Raw genomic sequence first — 18,481 nt, forward strand, 5'->3', positions numbered from 1 at the left:
CTCTCACTAGTATTGAATGTATGTCGTCACGAAGGCCTTATATCAGTGGGAGGTCGGGATCCCCGCGCGTCTTGCATATAGATCTTCAATACGATCACCCTAAAAGGTTCACCCGAATCTACTCGCTTGCCCAAGCTAACTTTGAGGTTGCAGTGGTTAGCGGCACAGACCGAGTGACCACTATAGCAACATAAACGCTCGAATATGCCAGTCAGCCGTAGCTATATAAAAATTGCTATTGAAGAGCTCGCACTGGTGGTCAAGGCTAGTGTTTCAGCCTCAATTGTCTTTACTTTGCGATCATGGAAATCTTCTGCAAGTTGCCTAATACCACTCATGTGGACGTTCTTGTTTCTGAAATCCAGGAGATCTAACAAATCCGTTTTGAAACAGAGTATTTCGAAACTTTATACAGGTCCTTAATAAGGAACCTACCACACTGTTGCAGAGGTTAGACAAAGTATATTGGATCTTTGGACTCGACATATAAACCACGAGTAGTACACAGTTTGAATCTATACAGTTATCGAGACTCAGCTTTCTATTGACTCTTCGCATTCGTCGCTGTCGAAAGTCGGTGAAACTTCACACATTGTGCTGAGGCGCAGCCATAGTACTTACAATTTTTATGTATGAGAGCAAAGAATGATCGTGGAAGGAAAATATTGATAGTTCGAACCCTAATCAGAGTGCCAACCACAATACAACCAAAATTCGAATTCGAATTTTCTATGTACTGCAGGGACCTAAAAACGATTGGGCATGACCGAGGTACGATGTAACTTTACATGCATTTGGTCCTCAATGACCCTCAAGGTACGATTTGAAACCGATAAAATCTGCAGGTGCTCCCTTCTGCGACGAATCAACTCATTTGAGACGCACACACATTTGAAACGGATTGATACGTAGTTCGTCACCACTCGAGTAGCTATAGTGCCGTGACAACTCAACACACACGAGATCTACATCAGCAGTACTGTAACTAGTTTTTTCCCTTGCTTTAAGAGCCTCAACTCTTTTGGATATAAAGATTTCAAACAACTTTTGAAAGGAAGTAGGCACTGGCCCATCTGGCATAGAAGGCATGGTGGAATTGCGGAAACCGTCTTTACTTGTCATGGCTAAAAGAAACTTGATCGCCATTTCAAAAGATAGCATCCGAGTTAGTTGTTTTGGTACATATTGAGCTGTATTGAATACTGATGATGAAGTTTTACTTGACGAGTGAATAATGAAGCTTTGATGTAGGTGTAGGTTAAAATAATTAGCTGCTATGTTTGTCGCTAAGATAAACAAACTAATAAACTGGAGAGGTGGAGACGCGACGCGCTCAACCACGTCCACGATATCTCATACCACCACAAAAAGTTTCACGAAATTCGATAAACGGCCTTCTACAGGTTCGAATGTTCAATTTCAATAATAATTAATCCCTTATTAATATCTTTGCAAGATGCCACGCCCAAAACGCACAAAAGTTACTCGTCCTACTGCGACTGCGCCTGCCCCGCGCGTCATAAAATCAACAGAACTAGTCGAATCAGAATCTTTACCAGCGGCAGCTCCAACAGCGCGTCCTTTCGACGATCTATATGATGTTAGTGATGAAGAGCTTGAGAAATCTGCGAATGCGACAAAGTTGGCAAAAGGAAAGTCTGTTGCAATACGAAGTAGTGGTCGCAATGCATCGCGCATCATCAAGAATACAGAGTCTAAGGAAGCTACCAATACTACAAAGACGAAGAATGCGCCGGAATTAGAATCAGATGATTATACGCGAGTATCTAGTAGTCCGGCCATTGAAGCTGGGAGAAGAGGTCGACGTACATCTGCTATGGATAATTCTGTACTTGCGATTGGTAATTTTCGACGGAGGGCGCGTGAACCAAGTATTTTAGGACAACAAACCACACGAGCTCGGTCAAGCAGTATAGAGTCGGATATGGCAGAAGAAAACGGTCTTACGAGTGTTGGCAGGAGGAATACATCTGGGCTAGGAATGGGAACATTTAGAGGACGCGCTGGATCTAGGAGACCAAGTAGTGTGGGTGGGGATAGACCAGAAATCGGATCTGTATTGCGACTTGGTAATTTTAAAAGAAGAGCTCGAGAACCTAGTATTTTGGGAACGGCGCGGAAACCAGAACAATCAAGGCCTACATTCGATTCCGATTCTGATTCCGACGGCTTTGCGCCTGAAGACGAATCAACACCTTTACACTTTGCCAAGGGTAGAGCTGTGCCTTCATCTTCAAGTTCAAGAAAGCGAAAATTGTCCGGTGTACAGGTTCCACGTTCACAAGATGCTACGCAGGCCCAGCTGAGCCCTTCTAAGTTGCCTAGAAACGAATCAGATCTCGAAGATACAGTTCCCGCCACCGCGCCCATAAATAGTGAAGACGAGGAGGAGGACGAGCTACCAGAATTAGAAAAAGAGCCTTCGCCCGAGGATTCGCCATTATCATCAACAGAACGTATTGCGACACCCGAGCCTATGAGTGAAACTATGGCACCTCCACGTGCTGGTAGTTCCTCTCTTTCGCCTGCTCAATCTTTACCATCACCTACGCTACCTCCTCAACCTATTTTAAATACGCGTCAAGCGGCTACTCGACCTCGACGCATAATAGATCCACGAACTCCACCGCGTGTTTCAAATACAGAAATGCACTCCTCTCCTATGTCTTCCCCGCCATCACTCACACATTCACCCGATATACCCACACGCTCCACACGGCTGCCGCGTAAAGCTGCGCCTCAACCTGCAACTTTATCTACTGCAGCTTTACAAGCTCTACTTCCGAGACGCCGTCAGCGTCATCGATCCGCTTTAGACGTGGAATCCTCTGACAGTGAGGTGGACACTACTGGTCTTGGCGAGCATGATGATGAATTGACCATAATAGTCGCCCCAACTGCCCGTCGTCAAGCTTCTGCTCGCCCTACTACTGGAGCATCTGCTACAGGTTCAAAACTTGCACAAAAAGCTAAGGCTGCCGCCAAAGGTAAAGGTAAGAGAACTTATGGAAGGAAACCAGCACCTGCAGCATCTGATAAAGAAAATGAACTCGACCCTGATGACAGTTTGGCGCCTGCCCAAGACGAAAGATCTCCAGAAGAGCCTCGAAGTGAGAATAGTTCTGAATTGGAGAAGAGGGTAGGAAAAGAATTGAAAAAAGCTGCGAGGAAATTCAAGGAAGTCGATAAGTGGGAGTTAGAATTTGAGGAATGCGAGGCGAGTAGTGATCAACTTGCTCGATAGTTATGTTTCACGATTGGCAAAGATATGTGGCGTCAACGAATTTAGGTTTGCTTACGGGAGGTGAAATGGAGAGCAAAAGGTCAGCGAGGAGTTGGGGTCATGAAACGCAAATGCAAATGCCTTTACCAGAATTATCTACAATATCGTTCTGTAACGTTACTTGGGAAATCGGACATTCGGCGCGAAGGGTGTCTAGAAATACGGCTTATTTCATTGGCCTTTCAGTGTAAAAACGGACGCCTTGATAGCTGGATATGAACGGGTTTTATGTAATTGCTTGCTACGGTTTGTGGCTTGAATAGCTTCCTCTACTCGTCGCCATAGATGGTACGATACTTGATGCAATGGATATGAATCTTAAACATTCCGTCTATCATTCTATGATAATTGAACTTGTGATTGTATGATAACTAACAGAACAGTACTGAATCTAGAGTGCACAGCTGAACACGTAGAATCTAGAACATGTGGCTATGAAATGAACTGGTTTATGGGGCACAGTGTACTGAAGAGGTAACGAAATCAGGAAATTGAATAATATCTTTGGAGGTGGGAGGCGCGGCTATTTCTAGAACCATTTATCTCACATCAGCCGAGACCCATGGGTGATGAGAATTACAACAAGGTTTAAAATGTGATCTGAAATAATCTTTTTCATGCCGGTTCAATTCATACTACCATACCAAACTAACATCCTCATGGCCATGAGAATTCTCCACCAGTCGATCTACAACGAGTACGCTTCAAATTGCGTCGAGTGAGTGGTCTTGATCACATGCTCATTCCATGAGGTATACTCCGGAAAACCCCTACCATCTATGATCACCCAGTAGGTACTTAGGATAAGTAAGATTACAACTTCCCTTATTCCCTCCAGATATAATCGCAAAAAGGATAATACAAACCAACTCTTAAACTCTTGGCCGCAAAACACAACATCCAGGAAAACCACACACCATCCAAGAAATAAAAACCTCTCACCCACAAACCCTGACCACACCCCTGAACACATCCTCGGCAGCTAACAGTTAGTGCCAGGTACCCCTCCCCGGACCCCAATCCTCTCTAAATATCCATGCAATGATTGGATATCAATGCATGGGGATTGTTTAGTGGAAGTGTCGATGTAACGGTATGGTGATACTTTGGTACTTGGTGTGCACATGTATTTTTTGGCGGTTATATGCAGGTCCGGATGGATAAATCGGGGGCATGCGGCGTATGCGAATGTAAATGTTTTGGTGTGGGATTGGAGGATTTGGAGGAGGAGGAGGATGTTGTGAGGTGTTGGAGGGGAAAGGGAGATGCGGCGAGGAACTGGGTGGGAATTATTAGAAGAAGAGCAGAGAAATTTAGATTGAAACTTTTTTGCATTATTATCTGAATCTACAGATTTTACCTACCTACCTAGGTAGCTAGGTGTTGAGAGACTTAATGTCTTCATCTCATCTCACATCTACCCTATAATACACCCAATACATATATGTTATATAACCATATAATGATATGTATATCTCATCCAAGCCAAACCAAACTCCGCATAATCCCCAGATCTCATAACCATCACGAGCTCTGAACATACAATTTTGGCATTGCCGTTCCTTTCCACGGATACGAAGCCAAATCCGGACATGAGATCTTGAGTTTAGATTGTGGGGGATTGAGAGTGTAAATCCCACGATCAGTTTTCGTGAAGGAGAACTTGTTTTTTCCGTTTGACACTTTGCAGGAGCTGAAGTAGGGGTAGGTAGACTCGAGTTGGTGGATTGTGGTTGGAGCCTCTGAGTCTATTTCGCTGTTAGTATATTTGTACCCGAGAAGATCTAGAAGAGCAAGGCCAGGGACGATACGTACCAAATCTAAATCCCAGCTCTGAATTCCCAACTACTTTTTCCGTGCGGAATAATTGGGTTCCATCTTTCTCACGTCCGACAAAATTAACCATGGTATGAGGAGTAGTTTCGCAAACAATGTTTGTGATTTTTTGCTCGGGGATTAATGTCCATGTGAAATGTCCTGTTTGGACAAACTCTCGGAGAGGAACGCCAGAACTTTGAATATCGCAGTGCGCGGATAAATCAAAGGTTGGGAATCCATAGTAGCTGTACCAATCCGATCTTGAAGAACTACGGATACTGATGTGGCTATATGTAATGTCTTGAGCTAGCTAAGGGGTTAGTTGACAGTATGGAAAAGAGTTTGATAGTAATGACAAACTTTGAACCGTGGTTTCTGGAGCTGTATAGTCTTATTAGAATTGAGTTTCTGAATGTGGAGAAGTAGTGAAACTAACAGCATTTTGATCCTCCAAAAGAAAAGAGGCCGATTTGGCGATCGAGAGCCGGCTGTCCATCGGCAGCTCTTCCTAGCCCTGATATTGTGACGTTTGTATCGCAAGCACCATAACTCAGACCGAGGTAGGTAGAGAACTCCAATAACTTGGGAATATGCATCTTGTATATCAAAGGCTCAAAGTTGGATGAAATTGCGTGAATGCCTTGAAAGAAAGGAGAGAAGTTGATGTTGATAGAAGACAATACTTTTCTGACCGAGCAGGAGAGGCGCAATAATGTAATAATTTGCGAGAACTACTCGTTTCATATTGAAATATTTCATCTCCATTGATTTGATCTCAATGACTGTACTAACATTTGGCAACAGTTGGAAGTAATAAGTACCCATGGCCAGAGCCAAACTGTCGGGTCAATACGTCCATATATGGAATGCTAGCGCGAACATCAGCCTTGTTATGTATGGTTTATTAGCCGCCAATGGTAGGATGAGATGTATCTTAGATTATCTGCATAGTAGTATTGTGATAGTGATGTATTATGGTCTCTTGCGTTCGGCAAAATGTTATGGGTCTTTATTGCCGATTCATTCTCCACTTTGTCTTGCGGCTATGAGCTTTGAACTCAGCGAGGCCTGGAAAAAACAGGATGCTGATCTCATAGATCAAAGGATCATAGGGCTTTGTTCGAATGTCTAACATGCTTTTTACAGGAGAATCTGTAAAAAAGTAATCATGATACAAAGCTTCTTTGATTCAGAAACTACGTCAGTAGCTTTGACGCGAGATAATTCTCAATTCTTCCGTTTAAGTTAAGCGTCCGATAATTCATCAACAAATAAGCGCCGACAGAATTCTCTTTGAGAAAAATAACCTTGAAGTCCAGACTGGCGTAAATTGGGTCTCGCTTGTAACGCCATGCGAAATCAATCATCCATTCAAAATAGACTTTCCTTTACCATCCGATACCACACAGACCCACCAAAATAATAAAGTGAAGCTAGTCTGGTAATGGTTAAATCAATCGCAGGATAGACACAACACATGATCTGAGAAGGGAGCCGAAGGGTCATACATAACTTCAGATGTGCAAATCCATCTCTATATCATTAGGTCTGAGACACTGGTTGTAAATTCGGGATCTGCGTGTATGTTGCCAGAGCTTTCATAATCTTTTTAAATAGACAACTTGTGAAGAGACATTTCAGTGCATGGCACTAACTAAAGATGGAACTCATCTGAAGTATTAGTAGGATTGATCTCTTCAATATCAGTATCTTAAATATTATTTGATGTGATCCCATTCAGAACCATATTTGCACCAGGAACGAATTAAGACCCCATTTCCAGATCAAATGTTGATTATGGGGCAGGCACACTCCGGGAGTCCGGTGTCGATGTCCGTTACAAATCATGAATGGGGCAAAGGTCACTTCTGATCGACTAGTTGCAGATTTGAAGAAGTATGGAAGTGGGAGACGATAGCTTGATATTAGTGATAAGTATTTCATGTTGAATACGATGCAAAGACCCGAACTAAAGGCTCCACTGCCAGTGATTTTGTGGTTATCGGAATCGAGATGATCAAAAAATGCCGAATCGGGGTTTTCCATAGATAGCTGAGCCGGAGATTCTTCCCTTCCATCGAGAGACAAGCATAACTGACAGCGAGGGAGGTTTTAATAAATACATACAACACATACAACTTTTGTGGCATAAATGTTCTGTCCGCTATAGAGAGGTAGGTTGAAATAACAATTGCTAAAAACCCGTAAATATATATGTATCGAACAAATGGAAATCATCAACAAGAAAAGAACATTCACTCCTTCACAAGGCTCGCAAGCGTTTATGTCAGCCTCCAAACAACAGCTACGTAAATAGCCCTGGGGGTAAATTTCGAATATTCCACGCACTCAAACTCTTGAGAGGTAATGTGCATTGGAATCGAGACGAGAGTAACTCTGATCATCTCTCCTATATAGAGGTACCAAGACGAGAGTAACTCTGATCATCTCTCCTACATAAAGTTACCAAGACGAAACTCAATACCAAAGCAAAGGACATGAGACGCAAGTAACCGTAGACCCGTTGAGTACTTTTGGAAGCTTCACCAAGCACTACTCGCACCGCAAAAGTCGTGATTGTTTTGGCATCCGAGTGGATGAAAATCCGGCAGAAATATCCATACAATAACAATCATCTACTCAATCAAGCAGCCGGCGAGAAGGCCACCGTCAACACTGAAGCTCATTTTGTAGATCGCCAGAATTTCTCGACGACGCTCCAATGCCATCTTAACTATACGACACCTTCCGTAGACATTTTAGGAGATCCGTACCGTGTGAAATACAATCAGTGTCTATATAGAGCAAAGCTATGTTGTGATAAACGCAAATTATAGAAGCCAGTTAAAAGAAATCATAAGTTGGTGTCCATGGGATTTATGTGAGCGGACAGACATAGATGTGCATTGGACAAATGACCTTGCTCCACGTTATCAAGATGGTGCTTAGTCACCAGAGAAATCGTTGGTGCACCAAAGCCTGAGAAACTTTGAAAATATCTTCTCTACTTTGATATTCTATCAAGATGAGATTTCACAGAAGAATATTGATATGTTGAGTGAGTTATCAAAATTTGGGAGAGGAGAGGCTATCGTTCATAGTGAGCCACCGTAGGTCATGTGATCAACGACAATGAAGTATTTCCTTCCCCTCGACTTTTATCACCTGACAATGAAAAGACATGGAATACCGTATAAACTCAACAAACTCGAAATCTACTTAACCGCATTGAGCCTAGCATATTGCCGATCTCCCTAGTCGGACTTCTTAAAATCTGACTTTTTCTTTACTTTTTTGTGTGTGAAAATATATGATTCATTATATCTTCATTCTAGAAAATTGGAATTGAAAAACTCTTTTAACTTAGATTTATTTTTATCATCGAGTTGTAATAATTGTCCTCATATAAAAGTCAAATATTGATTGTTGATATAATAATAATTTGTTGAAGTTTTGTAAAATCATTTCTTTTGTTCTAGCTTGTGGGATGAGGCTTAAATAATATGCTTATAATGCGGTTAAATAGATTCCGAGTTTTGTGAGTTTGTACTGTACGGTACTGTCTGTCCACAATGTTCCACGATCGAATTTCCTCGCGTGATGTTCCAAGCCTCTTCTTTCGAATTGGAGGAAGAACTCACAAGAAGCAAGACGTGCGAAGCCACACCGTTATCGGACTACAAGATACACTTGATTCCATGTGTCAACGGACAATATCAAAGGAAATCTTTTCCTAGGATATCGCCGCCATACGCGAAATATGCGTTTGGATTCTTCGAGGGTCTCTCAACGGCGATGAAGGATAGATACGAACGTTGATCTACAATCTTTGAGCTGCCGTTTTCGAACGTCTCCTACGGATCACATGAAGTTGCGAGATAAGGTACTGCGAGTCCGCGACATATATTTAGCTTTTGGCACTTGAATACAGTTCATCACGGGATACCATTGGCGCATATTGGCAAGGCGCCACCTTCACCTTCCTATGTAAGCAAAATCCTCCGCCAAATGTTCAAGCAATTACTTGGCACCTGGTCCCGGCATAAATACGATGCTTATCCAGCATTGTCACATTTAGCAAGACCCCTTAAGATATTGCCCTTCCTAATGTAGGTTAGCGAAGAAGCTCATCCGACATTGCACACCTCGGCAAATGTCTCGTCCAGCCACTCACAACGCTCGTTGCTTTTTTCTTCAAGAAAGGTTCTAGATATCTATAACAAATCAACAAGACACACTGGACAGTCCGTGTACCACTGATATCCTGATTAGATCGAGTTGCTATATATGGGAAGGATTTTTGTAGCCAAGAGATGATAATGCGTCTTTGTGCATTAAACCGTCTTGGCTTTGACCCTCTTCGTAGTTCATATCCATAGCATGAGGCTGGTCGACGTGGACACACGTAGAGGTATTGTCCATTGAAGGTCAGTTTGCATCGTGAGAAACCTGGTGATCAAGATATACACTTTTTGAAATGGGAGGGTTCTAAACTTACCTACCTCATCTGGCAAATTGTTATCATTTGACAATGAAGAGTAAATCATTATTTATAGTTCTGCATTTTCGCTCTCCAGTGAAAGAACATCCTTCCTCTCAAGTTTCAATTCAGATCAATACTCCAAAGATCTCAACATGATTTCCAAGATTCTCCCAGTCGCCGCTCTTGCTGGTGCAGCTATGGCTGCTACCAGCTGTCCTCTCTCAGTTGAGATTGCTGGCGCTGCTGGTCATGTTGCTCAAGTCGCGATCACCAACACTGGTGCCGAGACCCTCACTCTCTTCAAGGGTAACACCGTCTTGAGTGAACACGCTACTTTGGACGTCACAGCTGCTACAGGTATGTTCAGCTTCTTCATACGAATGGCTATAACTTTGGAATCGAAACTGACTGTCTACAGCTGATAAGGATCTTGAATTCAAGGGAGCTTTTGTCAACTACAAGCGTACCGGCCTTGCTGCTGATATGTTCCAAACTCTTCAACCTGGCGAGACTGTCACAACATCTCTCAATGTAGCCAAGACCTACAATCTTGAAGGCCTTGACACTGTTGATATTACCGCTATCCAAGGTTTCAGATATGTCATTGGAGAACGTGCTCCATCTGCGTTGAGCCAAACTACTCTTTGCGACGCTGTCATCTCCAACACCGTCACTATTACCCCTGATCAAAGCAAGGTTGCATCGTGAGTACCATCACTACTCGAAGCCAATACTGCTTGCTAACTTTTCCTCCAAGTGATCTTGTCAGCAGAGACGAGCCATTCCATTCACGTATCGCGAAGCGTGCCGTAACCTTCAGCGGTTGCAGCGCCGCTCGCACCAGCTCCCTCCAGACCACAGTTGCTGATGCCATCACATTGGCCACCAATGCTTACACTGCCGCTGGTACTGGTGCCGATTACTTCACCACCTGGTTCAAGTCTATCTCTGAGGAGAGTGCCGTTCGTGCCATCTACACTGATGTCAAGAACGTTCAAACCACATCCCCAACGATCTCTTGCACAGATACCAACGGAGGTTGCTCTGACGGAAGTGCCTTGCTCTACACAATTCCCAGCGCCAACGTCATCGTTCCTTGCCCAAACAATGGATACTGGGGCTTTCCCGAGTACTCACCTACTTGCTCTAACTTCGATTATGATCGTGCCGGAAGTCTCTTACATGAGATGACTCACTTGTACGGTACCCAGGATTACGCTTATGGACCAGCCGCTGCCAAGGCTTTGTCTGCTGCTCACGCTGCTAACAATGCTGACACCTACGAGATGTATGCTGGATCCGTTAGACTCGGTGGATGCACTGGTTAAATTCCTTAAATACTGAGTGGAATGTTGAATTTATTGAAGTGATGAAGTGATTAAAATGACGGGTTCGAGAAGAACCTTTTACGAATTGCAGAGAGGACGGCCTTCATGAATCCCCAGGCCTTTCTTTGATATTTGTTGTTGTAGTTAGTCGCAGCGAAATTAAAGATATTAGTACACATGTTCGCTTCATTGATTATCTTCTTCCATTCTTGGAAGTGAATAAGTTTGTCGTGCCATTCAAATCAGTTGCGATAGTATATGAGGAGTGAGCCATTATTGAATCGAACTATATGGACTTTCTCTAGTGCAGACTGCTTGGTCTTTGATATTCGGTCATCGCATACCCATTTATCACAAATCAAACCTTCATATCAAAACGTAAGTCTTGGATAATCTCAAATACAAGACTCAGAACATCTATGCTGGTACTACCACCTCCCATAAAACGCTGACTCCACAACAAAGTAGCATTTAACACGAACGTACACTAAACTCCCCATATAACCGCAGGCCTCTGGCGATACCATATGTGAGAGTCTCTAGGCTAACACCATCAACAGAAAATGCAGTTCGAATCTTCCCCAACCCGCAAATTTTTGCCCTTTATCATCCTCTTGACTGTCCTCGACACATTTCCACCTCTCGCCCTCGCTACAAATGATCCCCGCAAAGAAGAAACCTACAAATGGCCAGACATATCACAAGATCTACCCATCCAGCCCCAAACCTGTAATGCAACCCTAATGGCCCCCGGCCAATGTAATCTCACAAACCACATGGCAATTTCATATATACATTGGCAACAAACTTGACCACCAAAAACCCAGCCTAATTATCTACGACTCGAAGTGCACGGCGATGGACGCCAAGATGATGTTTTTCAACAAGATAGAGATATTGTGATACATTCAACTCTTCCGCAGATACTCACTATTGGAAAGTCGCAGATGGGAGCGGGAAAATTCGTTACGTTTAGATATGAGAAGCATACGGGTACTAAAGATGAATTTTTTGTTTGTTATAGTATGGGATGGGATGTTCTGCGACGTTTGATTGTATGGCTGCTGTGGATTCTGGTGTGGTGGTTAATGGTTTGAATTTAAATGCTCTCTTGGTAGGTGGATTAGAATTGGTTATAGCTGCCAAATGAGGTGATGGGTGATGGGTTGAAGAAAGAGTCTATAGGGGGGTGAATGTATATTACCCGTTGCTTTCCAACATTTTGTATCTGGGTTGATTTTGGACATCCATACTTACCTGTAAGCCTTATCTTTCTACCCAGGAAGTCAATGTGATTATGAATATGTATACCTGTCTATTTTGAAGATGGCTGGAAGTTGAGTACCTACTCAGTAGGAATCCTCGTCTCGTTGCGAGGTAACCTAGACTTGTTTAAAGTAGATTCCTCCTACATTAATCCCACACCATCTCATATCATCTCATCCCATCTCACCTCGTGGAAAAAGAACCGTGAGATACTTCAATTGAACCAGAATACAACCGACGAAAAGCCAACATTATACATACACACATAATACACACATTGTCCATTCCAACACAATACATTACTCAAAAGCTCTCAAACGTTTCCAAGCCTCCCATCCCAGTCACTTGACAACACGTGCCATCTCCAACCAAGTGGTTGCCTTGGTGTTCTTTCCCATTTTCGCAATTCCCAATTGCACGCATTTCACTAGCGCCATTTCACTTTCGCCTTTACTTCTCGTTCGACTTTTTCTTCTTCTACTTTCTCTTCTCAATTAATCTCATATTCTCATATTTGAGTGGGAGAGTATATCTTCATTTCATCGGTTTCATCAGTTATCTCGTGTGTTTCTATCTGGGTTTCGTGTATTTCACCATATCTCTCTTCCAAGAGACGAGATTTATCTTCACTTGATCTCTTTTCATTTACTCAGGACTCGATAATTGAACCTTATCATCACTCTATCTTCACCGATTGAATATTTGTCTTTGAGTTGATCAACTCGGATGCCATTCAATCCTCTCGGCTCATTTCACCAAATTCAAAACATCCTCTCTTTGATATCATCTGACTCTTTCGAATCTTTAGTAAGTAGTTTCTGATCTCCCACTTGTGCTGCGAGACCTGTTATTTTGGGACATCATAATTTACGAGAATACATGTTGCTTTTTCTTTGGCTTCACCTTCAAAGTTTGCCACTAAGCAAATGTCCTTCACAGATTCAGCAGCCGTGAAGTCTGGGGTGACTTCTGGAATCATGCAGGAAGCTATCGATAATATGCTTGATCTAAATCCTGTACATGTGCCCCGTGGATCCCGTACCATGATTGCGTCGTCTTCTTCAGTCACAGCCTCTGCTGCTACTCTTGGAGTTCAACGTAACGCCTCATCAAATATGTTCAACGACATTTTTGCAGTAACTCCTCGAAGAAATCGCCGGAGAGTCACTGCCACAGACCTCCAGTCTGCAGTAGACTCAGACGACTCAGAGGTCTATTCGGATTTGAGTGATGATTCAATTGCCACCTCGGCCATATCCAGCGAGAGGATTCAGGGTTGCAATTCTCCCTCCGTGAACATCGGTGGTTCAAGAGTCAATGCACCCGACTCCCGACAGAGACCTACAACTGAGCTGTACATTAAGTAAATACTCTCCACACATATGGTGATGGCTGCAAATGCTAATGAAGTGTGTGCAAATAGGATGGTGCTGGGTCCAAAAGTTAACATAGTTGTTGGACCTGAGAAGAAATCATTTGAGCTACCAAAAGATCTCCTCGCATACTATTCTCCGGTCTTCGATCGATCCTTCAATGGAAACTTCATAGAAGATCAGACGCAAACAATGGAATTGCCAGAAGATACTGTGGAAGATTTCGAAGTTTTGGTAGAGTACGTTTTCCACCACGGTGTTGGCGACAAACTCTCCATCTCGAAGCATGGGCAACATGCCGCTGAACATTGCATTTCCTTTTTAAAGTACGCGGATAAGTACGACCTTGGAGATGTAAGCACTTTGGTATACGGCGCTCTTCGACCGGCCTTGATAGACGGTGGTGCATCAGCTTTCAATTCTAGCTTTATAGAAGTTGTTTTCTCACTCACAGAAGATGGCAATTGCTTACGAGAACTGATGGCCGACGCCGCATTGTCATTTCAGGGGGAGACTTTGGGAAATTATCGAAAAAGTGTCAAGATCAATTTCGAAAAGCAGGAGGCTGAAGTGGAGGGCTTCACATCGGCTCTGTATCGCCAACTCAAACAATCTGGCGTTTCCTGTCGGTATAACGCTCCTTTTTATCCGAAAATATACAGAGATTTCAATAAAATTTGATGAGAGCAAGATATGAAGAGCAGCACTAATGTTAAGACATGGCCTTTTTGCTTCTGGGTTGACGGGAGTCGGTAAAAGAATTTCATCTGCTTCATTCCTCATTTTACCTTGCTTAAAGAGGGTAATTACCATGAGCTGAGTGCTGCAAGAGACAGAGAACTTGAAGGAATCGCGTATTGTCAATGCTTTCGAAGTCGAGAAATATTTATTTGATGGTCTTGTGTAGAGCACCCTTAGCTACATTACTACATTTGCTCAATAAACAGCTTCACCAAACACATTATAGATCTCCCCTACTGCTTGAGAAATTTGTGAAACAAGAAGTACAGTCAGTGTCTAATGCACAGTAGTATCAGGCTGACAGATCTCTCATTCTAAACGATTTCAAAAACCTAATTGAAACCGCATTCACACCACTTGGACATGTTGATCGGAAACCACCAAATGACACGCCTGTCCGCACTCAGATATCCATCTCCTTTCGCAACTCCAACCAATGAAGTGTACCTTTATCCTTTCCCACCACTCTCTCCGCTGTAACCCATTTCTCCCCCCACATTTTCTCTCTTTCTGTCTACCCCATTCCATGTTTTTGGCCCCTCCTCCTCCCCCTCCCACTTTTCATCTCTACATCACTTTTCCCGTACATCGTAATTTACAACTTCATGTTTCATAACCCATAACCACAGTAATGAATGGTAATGGTAATGATAATGATGATGTATCAAACCCGCACAGCAAGAAGTAGCATACCAGCTTTGAGGCTCGGAAGATAATGTACGAGGTGAGCTACCGAAGGATTGTGAAAGAGGGTAGCGGGATTATTGCGATTGTCAAGGTTGGGAATGCAAAAGGAGAAAGGAGAAGAGAAATATGAAGGTTGTTCTTTCTCTCCATGTTGGAGATGATGGAGAGAGACAGAGGGCGAAACGAAAATTGATGGGTTAGTATGCAAGCACTGCGCTTGCTTGCGAGATGTTGTGTTAGGTTAGTGAAGGGGAGTTTGGAATTAGGGGGGGGGGGGTACCTAGTACTCTAGTGTGGGTAGTTATCCACCCACCTAGAATTCTCTAGAGAAAGACATGGGCGCTACTTGAGCATCGATAGGTTCATCACTCGTAAGAAAATAGAATATTCATGAGTCTGCAAGATCAAAATTTATATGAGCCTAATTACTCGCTCGCCATTGTAACCTTATTTATGTGAGTATATATGCACAATATCATGTACAGACATCAAGTACCCTCAAACTCAAACAAGCGCTCTCCCCTTCCTATGGCAATCTCTCTTCCACTCTTCCATCCACTTCTTCACAAACGTAATCTCCTGCCTCTGTACTTTCTTAATCGTCTTCGGAGGAAGGCTCTTAGAAGTCTCATTTGCAAAAAGTCCATTCTCATCCCAATGATGTACTGCTCCTTCAATCAAAATAAAGGGTTGGTCGATCGTAGAGGTTCGATTGTGTGCCGTAGTATTGAAAGGTGAAGCGTGAGGAGTAGCCGGACGCCACACATCTTGTTCGCCATCTATATATGCTAATCTTGGGTAAGTGAGATTGAAGCCACCGTATTTGTTTATATTTTCGACAGCCGGAGGAGTGGTGATATTGAAGGACTCGGCACAGATAATCGAGAGATAGGGAAGATCAATTGTTCGGGAGAGGAGAGGTAGTTGATTTGCGGGAACAGAAGCACCGTTTTGCAGGTATCCCCATTCGGTACAGTATTGGTAGGGCCAGAGACGCCAGTCCTGGGACGCATCATCTTGCGCGTAGTAAGTAGAGTTGTGGGTCGAGTAGCAAGAATCTTGGTTGGGAGAACAATCACCGAAATTGGTGGAAGTGTAATCTGGGAGTTTATTAGTGTTTGCAGGTGTTACGAGGAAAAGTTGGGAGTGGAAGTTCTTACCAGTTAACCAACCAATCCAATTCAAGTATGGAATTGTCAAGCTGTTGAGTTGAGAACCATAACCACCCTTTGTGAGCAACTTCTGAACTTCCGTTGTAGAGCTATTCAAACTTGGCCAAAGAAGTTTTTTACTAGTAACATTGCCACAATAGTAATCAAAATATGGTGTTCCTTCAACTTCTGGATCCCAGTTTTTGCTTTGCCATTCCCACATTCCGTACATGACTACCGACATGAAATCATTGGAATAGGTAACATTTGGAAGTCCCCAGACGGATTTAAGCTCTTGGACTAGAGCCGTGTTGTTTTCTTGTCCAATGACAATGTTATCCATAGAGTTGGTGATGAGTTGGGTATTCTTGACACATTTTTGATCTGCATAGACGCGGATGGGCTCAAAGTAATCCCAGTAATCGTGGATAGCTTCAACGACACCACTGGAAGAGATTGTTCCTAACCACATGTTAGTCACATTATCCTTTATATATGAAACTTGGAGGAAGAATGAAAAGAACTCACCCCAGAAAGTATCAGGATATAACTTTCTCAAGAAAGCATTGAAGGCACCAGCATAAGAACCTCCATACCCAATGTAAGCCACATTTGGGGCGGTCAAGTTGTGATCTTCCAATCCGGGAAAGACAATATTTCTGGCAAAATAAACCTCATCCATCAATGCTTGTTCGGTAGTCAAGAATCTTAAATTCTCCGTTGAGAAATCCGGGGTTGGGATACTTTGACCATAATAACGATGTTCAAGCACGACACCAATACCATGGGTCGCAACAGCCAATTGATGCAATATACCTTTCTGCAAGAATGGCAATCGACCTGTAGCATCTGTCTCTCCTGATTGGAGAACAATCACTGGACCGCCAGGCTTATAATGGGTGGCGTCGAACCAATAGCGAAGTGGGAAGGTTCCGTTGCTGTGAGGTTCGTAGCGCGATTCATTGTGAAAATAATCAATTGGGACGGTGAGATTGTAGGTTGGGTAGAGTAGAGAGTGATGAACGTCGGCGCGCTTGGCCAGTGCTAGTTCTCGACGGGAAATAGTGGTTCTCTAGTTGTGGATATTAGTTTGGAATTATGTGAATGTGAGGGACTAGCTATGGCTTGTGGAATGGAGGAATGGGGAGAGAGTAGAAAGGGAAACTTACGCTTAGTTTCCGATCAACACCATTTGGATATAATTGATGTGAGAATACACATTGAAAGAAGGCCAAAATCACACAAACTGTATAGAATGTGGAAACCATGGTTGTAGATTATTTGGTATTGTCTTTGGTAGATTTTGGATCCTCGAGGGTTTATTTATCTAGAGCCTCAATAGGATCCCAAGTTTCCTATTACGGTGAAAACACCTTGATGGGGTTTGCTGTACATGATGTTAGTATCACCCGTAGAGTTGGATTGAGATCGCCGCTTCTTTGCAATTTTGGTGACTGCCGTATTCCAAGTATCCATATCATACTTTGCGACTACCACCGTGGCAGTGAAGGGGAGGCACTGGAACTGAATTGAAAGTGGCGGGGTAATTTATGAACACCTGGGCAGCGACAAAGAGACAGTGAGTGGCTGAGGTTAAAAAACATAAAAGAAAGTAAATACATACTCTTCCAACTCAAGTCAGTTACTTTCAATCGATTTCAAGTGAGTCCCTCTCTCAAAATCCGTCTACTTCCAACATTCTCACCAATGGCGACATCATCTCTCTTTATACATGTCCCAGCTACATCAGCTACATGCAAATGGCTAAGATGTTCACACATACGTTCCAGATCAAGAAGGTGTCCACGGTCGTATCACACTGGCGTGCAGATTATGTCAAGCAGAGACTGTGGGATGAGTGATGATTGGATGGACATCACACATTGCCATCTCGGAAGCCATTCTCAAAGAAGAAGGTCCCAAAGTCACCGCCAATATCATGGTTCCTGTGCTTGTGGCTCGTGGCTCGTGTACTTACGATGTAGATGCAGTGCAGGTGGGTGTGCATTGAATGTGTACAGACAGATGAGACAGAGTATAAAATCAAATCAGTGACGGGAAAGTGGTCAATGGCTGGATGGGTGGGTGGATGGATAAATCAGAGGTTGGGATATGCTCTTGAGCTCCACTTTGATGGACGGGAGTGGTGATGATTGGTGAGAATGTCCTGCGTCTATCGCTTGGCCAACTCTTGTTTCTTCTCTTGAAATCTTTTGATCCTTCATATAACAGCAACATCAATGGATTCGGAAACTTCTTATGAGCATTGATTCAATGTTCGTTCATGGATCTCATCATACTCCTGGGTAATTATTCTCACCTCAAACCAT

At 43.2% G+C, this 18,481-nt stretch overlaps 5 protein-coding genes across 5 annotated transcripts; 3 read left to right on the forward strand and 2 right to left on the reverse strand.

The window, feature by feature from the left end:
• Positions 1 to 1,456: 1,456 nt before the first annotated feature.
• EAF01_008757 (uncharacterized protein) lies at positions 1,457 to 3,265 on the forward strand (the record flags this gene model as incomplete). Its single annotated transcript, XM_038917013.1, has 1 exon — positions 1,457 to 3,265. The coding sequence occupies one exon, from the start codon at positions 1,457 to 1,459 to the stop codon at positions 3,263 to 3,265; it is 1,809 nt and encodes a 602-aa protein (XP_038767407.1).
• A 1,563-nt stretch (positions 3,266 to 4,828) lies between these two features.
• On the reverse strand, positions 4,829 to 5,718 carry EAF01_008758 (uncharacterized protein; the record flags this gene model as incomplete). The annotated part of the gene is made up of 4 exons (XM_038917014.1): positions 4,829 to 5,052; positions 5,120 to 5,428; positions 5,483 to 5,503; positions 5,559 to 5,718. The coding sequence occupies 4 exons, from the start codon at positions 5,716 to 5,718 to the stop codon at positions 4,829 to 4,831; spliced, it is 714 nt and encodes a 237-aa protein (XP_038767408.1).
• Positions 5,719 to 9,466: 3,748 nt separating this feature from the next.
• Positions 9,467 to 11,088, forward strand: EAF01_008759 (uncharacterized protein). The gene is made up of 3 exons (XM_038917015.1): positions 9,467 to 9,962; positions 10,024 to 10,309; positions 10,363 to 11,088. The coding sequence occupies exons 1-3, from the start codon at positions 9,758 to 9,760 to the stop codon at positions 10,931 to 10,933; spliced, it is 1,062 nt and encodes a 353-aa protein (XP_038767409.1). The 5' UTR covers positions 9,467 to 9,757; the 3' UTR covers positions 10,934 to 11,088.
• A 2,037-nt stretch (positions 11,089 to 13,125) lies between these two features.
• Positions 13,126 to 14,253, forward strand: EAF01_008760 (uncharacterized protein; the record flags this gene model as incomplete). The annotated part of the gene is made up of 2 exons (XM_038917016.1): positions 13,126 to 13,562; positions 13,623 to 14,253. 2 exons carry the CDS (start codon positions 13,126 to 13,128, stop codon positions 14,251 to 14,253), a joined length of 1,068 nt encoding a protein of 355 aa, XP_038767410.1.
• Positions 14,254 to 15,504: 1,251 nt separating this feature from the next.
• EAF01_008761 (uncharacterized protein) lies at positions 15,505 to 17,419 on the reverse strand (the record flags this gene model as incomplete). The annotated part of the gene is made up of 4 exons (XM_038917017.1): positions 15,505 to 16,100; positions 16,161 to 16,613; positions 16,680 to 17,223; positions 17,321 to 17,419. The coding sequence occupies 4 exons, from the start codon at positions 17,417 to 17,419 to the stop codon at positions 15,505 to 15,507; spliced, it is 1,692 nt and encodes a 563-aa protein (XP_038767411.1).
• Positions 17,420 to 18,481: the final 1,062 nt, after the last annotated feature.

The sequence above is a fragment of the Botrytis porri genome (assembly GCF_014898465.1).
Source record: "Botrytis porri strain MUCL 3234 chromosome Unknown BPOR_012, whole genome shotgun sequence".
NCBI classification, from domain to species: domain Eukaryota; kingdom Fungi; phylum Ascomycota; class Leotiomycetes; order Helotiales; family Sclerotiniaceae; genus Botrytis; species Botrytis porri.